Source organism: Priapulus caudatus, unplaced genomic scaffold (genome assembly GCF_000485595.1).
Source record: "Priapulus caudatus unplaced genomic scaffold, Priapulus_caudatus-5.0.1 Scaffold168, whole genome shotgun sequence".
Classification (NCBI taxonomy): Eukaryota; Metazoa; Priapulida; class Priapulimorpha; order Priapulimorphida; family Priapulidae; genus Priapulus; species Priapulus caudatus.
In genome coordinates, this window is record NW_014577229.1 from 31,266 (window position 1) to 35,313 (window position 4,048).

At 45.4% G+C, this 4,048-nt stretch overlaps 1 protein-coding gene across 1 annotated transcript in view; it reads left to right on the forward strand.

The window, feature by feature from the left end:
- LOC106806578 (nucleoside diphosphate-linked moiety X motif 17-like) overlaps positions 1 to 3,712 on the forward strand; it is an 11,818-nt gene extending 8,106 nt beyond the window's left edge. Inside the window, exons 6-7 of the mRNA XM_014808569.1 lie at positions 2,362 to 2,579; positions 3,058 to 3,712. Of these exons, the coding sequence (XP_014664055.1) occupies positions 2,362 to 2,579; positions 3,058 to 3,217 (378 nt within the window). The 3' untranslated portion in view covers positions 3,218 to 3,712. The remainder of the gene's footprint in view (positions 1 to 2,361; positions 2,580 to 3,057) is intronic.
- The last annotated feature ends 336 nt before the right edge of the window (positions 3,713 to 4,048 follow it).

Below are 4,048 nucleotides of genomic sequence, written 5' to 3' on the forward strand. Positions count from 1 at the left end.
CCGTGTCAGCTGGGCATGGAATTATTCTCGATAAGGCGGCGGCTAGGGGAATATCCTTCCCATGGACATACTTAATTTCCACGTCGTACTTCTGTACTCGGAGCATCATCCTAGAGATACGAGGTGGGGCGCTGGAGAGGTGTTTCTTGAATATCGCCTCCAGCGGCTTGTGATCTGTCTCTACAACAACGTGTCGTCCATACGCGTAGTAGTGGAATTTCTCAAGACCATGTACAATGGCTAGCATCTCTCTCTCGATGTTGGAGTATCGAGTCTCTGTATCAGACAGGAGCTTGCTTCTGTACTCGACTGGGCCCTTGTCCTGAATCAGGGCTGTGCCAAGGCCGCGTTGCGAAGCGTCAACCTGGATATATAGTCACCGGGTTGGTGTTGTCGAAATACTGTAGTGAATTAGACAATGAAATCATGCCTTTGATGCTGTCTACGGCAGACTGATGCTCTGGGCACCACTGGAATTCACTGGATTTCTTTGTCAAATCCCATAGGTTGGCTGCGCATTCTGCGAGGTTTGGTATGAACCTGCTCAGGAACTGCATCATGCCAAGGAAGGTCTGCAAGGCTTTTTGACGGGTCTATGCTGTGAATTGCTTCGACCTTCTTAAGATCAGGTCGGAGTCCATTGGAGCTGATGATATTGCCAAAAAAGGTGATCTCTGTGCATCGAATTTTGCACTTATCAGCATTAAAGCACAGACCTGTTTCAGCTGCGCGCTTCATGACGGCTCTTAGCTTGCTGTCATGGTCACTTATACTGTAGCCATACACGATGATATTGTCGGCAATCCCAGTAACACCTGGTAAATTCCCGAAGGTTTCGTCTACCTTCTTCTGGAAGATATCTTGCACACAGATCAATCCGAAAGGTAACCTAAAAAAACGGAATCTGCCATGTGGTGTATTGAATGTTGTGTACAGCGAGCTCTCATGGTCTAACTTAATATTTCAATACCCACTGTGAGCGTCCACTATAGAGAAGTACTTTGCTCCGTTGAGCTTGGGAAGAACTTCATCTATCGTTGGTGTACAATGGTGAGGCCGCTTGATGGCAGAGTTCAGATCCTTTGGGTCTAAACACAGTCGAAGCACACCATTACTCTTAGTGATGAATACTAGGGAGTTGACCGAGTCTCTGGGCTCATCCACTTTTGCTATGATTCCCTGCGCTGTGAGGGAGTCCAGTTCTCTCTTCAGCGGCTCACGTAATGTCTCTGGAACTCGGCGTGGTGGATGTATCACTGGTGGCACTGGGGTCGAGGGTGACGTGAAATTTGCCTTTGAAACACCCGATGCCTTCGAAACAATTCTTGTGTTGACGCAGTAGTTCAGTTTTAGCAGCAGGATCACCTTTAGGCGCCTGTGTAGCCGGCGTGTCTTGTTGCGTAGTAATGCTGTAGTTCAGCGTAACTAGCTTCATATCCCGGCATGTATGGAGACCCAAGATAGTTGGTCCATCAGTATTGACTACATGGAATGGGTATGCATTGGAGCATCCATTGTGAGTGAGGGTGAGCATACATGTTATGTACCGTAGTGCTGTATGGATTGACCTCCAAATGCAGTAATCTTAGTGTCAGATGGCGTTAATCCGATGAGTGTACCATTAGAGTCGCAGTGTTGGTCTGGACACAGCTGTTTGTACGTGCTAATCGGAATGATGTTTCCTTCTGCTCCCGTGTTAATTTTGCATATCAGCAGCATGTTGCATCCTCCACGGTCCACATTAAACCGACCAAGCTCTCCGACTGTTACACGACGGAGGAGTGTTAAGCGAGATGGGAACTTGTGGCTAGGTCCACATGTACCTTGAGTACTGCCTGTGTATTGTAGACAGATCCTACACTGTCAATCTGCAGTGAGTGGAAGTACAGTTGAGGTGGTAACTGCTCGTATGAGGGCGTGGGTTCGGATCCCACTTCTAACACCATGTCGTAGTTTCGTACTACGGATACGCAATTAGATAAAGAACTCGTAGAGTAGGGCCTATGTGACAAGTACGTTTACTCAGCAGAACCACACGTGCATCACTTTCCAACCATGCAGTGCTGCCATCTATCGGGACATATAACATAACTATGACACTAACCATATCAGATAGTTACCAGGGTACGTTCCGGCAGTACCCTGGGGGACATAGACCCTATGAGCTTAAGTATGTGCAATCTTGTTTTCTATATAGCATTGCATTATAAAAAGCGCAAGTCGAATAAGAGGTCTTTCAGCTAGAAAGCTATATCACTGCAAAAGTGGTGCTATGCTGTGGTTACTGTGATCATAATGGGCTAATATAACAGGAATTAACAACCGAATATAACAAAAATCACTTGCACTTTTAAATTACAGTCCGTTTACCCGGCACTGCTGGCTCGGGGCTTGCCGACCCGTCACCACATAGTCGTCTACCTCTACACCAAGGTGCATGTGCCACACACTGAGCTTATCCCCATGGTAACTATGGATGCCACAGAGGTGGAGGCGGCAGCCTGGATTCCGCGTCCTGTTATCGAAGCTATTGTTCATGGGCAAACGCCAGAGGATGCTGTGCTTCCAGACCGATTCAAGTAAATGCTCTCAAACTTAGCAAGCCAGAAGCTGTACCGTTCGAATCACATGTGTATGCAATGTCTCTGTGTCATATCTGTGTACCAAGTTTTGTCTTTTCACCTTATCTGCATACCGACACTTGCCTCTGTCACATGGAGTCTTGTCTATGCCTCGGCTGCATGCTGAGTATTGCTTTCTGCCTTATTGAACCTTTCTTATATGCGTTGCTGAGTCTTACTGCTAGGTCTTACAGATATTTTTCTGTGTCTTTGGCGAGCTTCTCTTTATGCGGATTCTTGTTTCTTTCCTCAGCGTTAACTTTATCTCATAGCCAATCCTATTATTTTGTTCTATATTTTCTATAATCTTTCACTATTAAGTATTTTCTATGTCCTGTCAGTGACTGTACACAGTTACACAGTACTGATTATACACAGAATGTTCCTTTTTATGTTGGTAGGTCAGTGTTAGTCATGCTCTTTGTCTTCGTAACAGGGCCACAGTGTTTGATGATCGAAAACGACAAGTAGAGACAGAGTTGGACGCGACTCTGTTATTGCAGACTATCCCTCAAACCGGCGACGACGTTGAGCGGATTAGCATGGGAACTAAATTTGCACTGTCTGAATTTCTCAATCTGACGTCCAAGAAATGATGAGTGAGTGATTAATAATGGTTAACTTAATATGTTGGGCTTCATTTGTTATTGTTCTGGCAACCGTATCTGAATTGTTTAGGCAGCATGCTCATCTGTAATATAGTTTGGTTCATCCATTAAATCAGTATTTTAAAACGTTTATATTGTTCATACCTAAATCACTTGACACAAACATTTCATTAACTAAAGAACCATATGCGTGTAAATTATATAAAAGATATAAATTATTATGAAATATAAACAGCCTCACATTTCGTTTTCTATAAATTTTGTTTTCTGCAGCCACGTAGCACTATGATATATAGTTAGAGCAGTTGGGTGAGCGTAGGTTGTATGTAATATGAACTGTATTAAAACGTTACCTATTATGACAATTTAAAATATTGAATTCTGAATTTAACTTATGTGGAGGCTGACACTGGTGTTTTAGCGGTTCTAGGACAAATACCCTTCGGACAATCACCCCCCGAACAATTACCCCCGAACAATTACCCTCGGACAATTACCCCCCGGACAATTACCCCCCATACCATTCACCCCCCGGACATTTACCCCCCGGACATTTACCGCCTGGACAATTACCCTCCGGACATTTACCCCTCGTTTATTATTCATTGTTGAACAGTTATACAGGGAGGAGGTCGAGGAGGAGGGAAGAAGGTGGTGGAGGAGGAGGGTGAGAAGGTGGGGAGAAGATAGTGGAGGAGGAGGGGGAGAAGCTGGAGGAGGAAGAGGAGAGGAGGTGGAGGAGGAGGAGGGAGAGAACGTGGGGAGAAGGTGGTGGAGGAGGAGGAGGGAGAGAACGTGGGGAGAAGGAGGTGGAGGAGG